Source organism: Apaloderma vittatum, unplaced genomic scaffold (assembly GCF_000703405.1).
Source record: "Apaloderma vittatum isolate BGI_N311 unplaced genomic scaffold, ASM70340v1 scaffold24447, whole genome shotgun sequence".
Classification (NCBI taxonomy): Eukaryota; Metazoa; Chordata; class Aves; order Trogoniformes; family Trogonidae; genus Apaloderma; species Apaloderma vittatum.
Window position 1 is genome coordinate 12,696 of NW_009725982.1, and position 309 is coordinate 13,004.

General features: G+C 65.7%; 1 protein-coding gene across 1 annotated transcript in view; it reads right to left on the reverse strand.

Moving 5' to 3' along the window:
- Nucleotides 1-309, reverse strand: part of LOC104276708 (testis-expressed sequence 2 protein-like) — a gene marked incomplete at its 5' end in the record, with an annotated part of 3,567 nt that overhangs the window by 3,083 nt on the left and 175 nt on the right. The window contains one exon of the mRNA XM_009873126.1: nucleotides 60-296. Coding sequence (XP_009871428.1) covers nucleotides 60-296 — 237 coding nt within the window. The remainder of the gene's footprint in view (nucleotides 1-59; nucleotides 297-309) is intronic.

A 309-nucleotide genomic window follows, 5' to 3' on the forward strand; every position in this document is an offset into this window, starting at 1 on the left:
CGCCCAAAGAGGTACAGGCACCTCTCCCTGCTGTCGCCTGGGACGTCCTGCCCTGGCACCAGCGCCTTCTTTGTCCCTTCATCCCCCTGGGGCTCTGTGTCCTGCTCCTCGCTGCTCCTGCCCTCCACCGCCGCTGGTTCGGGGAGGAGGACGCAGATGGGATATTTCTTGTTCCACGTCCGCTTTCGGGCCAGGCTGGAGGGGCAGAGGAAGACCTGCAACACCGAGAGCAGCGATGAGGCTGGGCCAGGGTGTGGGGGTGTCAGGGAGAATGTCCCGGGCACCGCTGGACTCACCTTGGCACCGGTC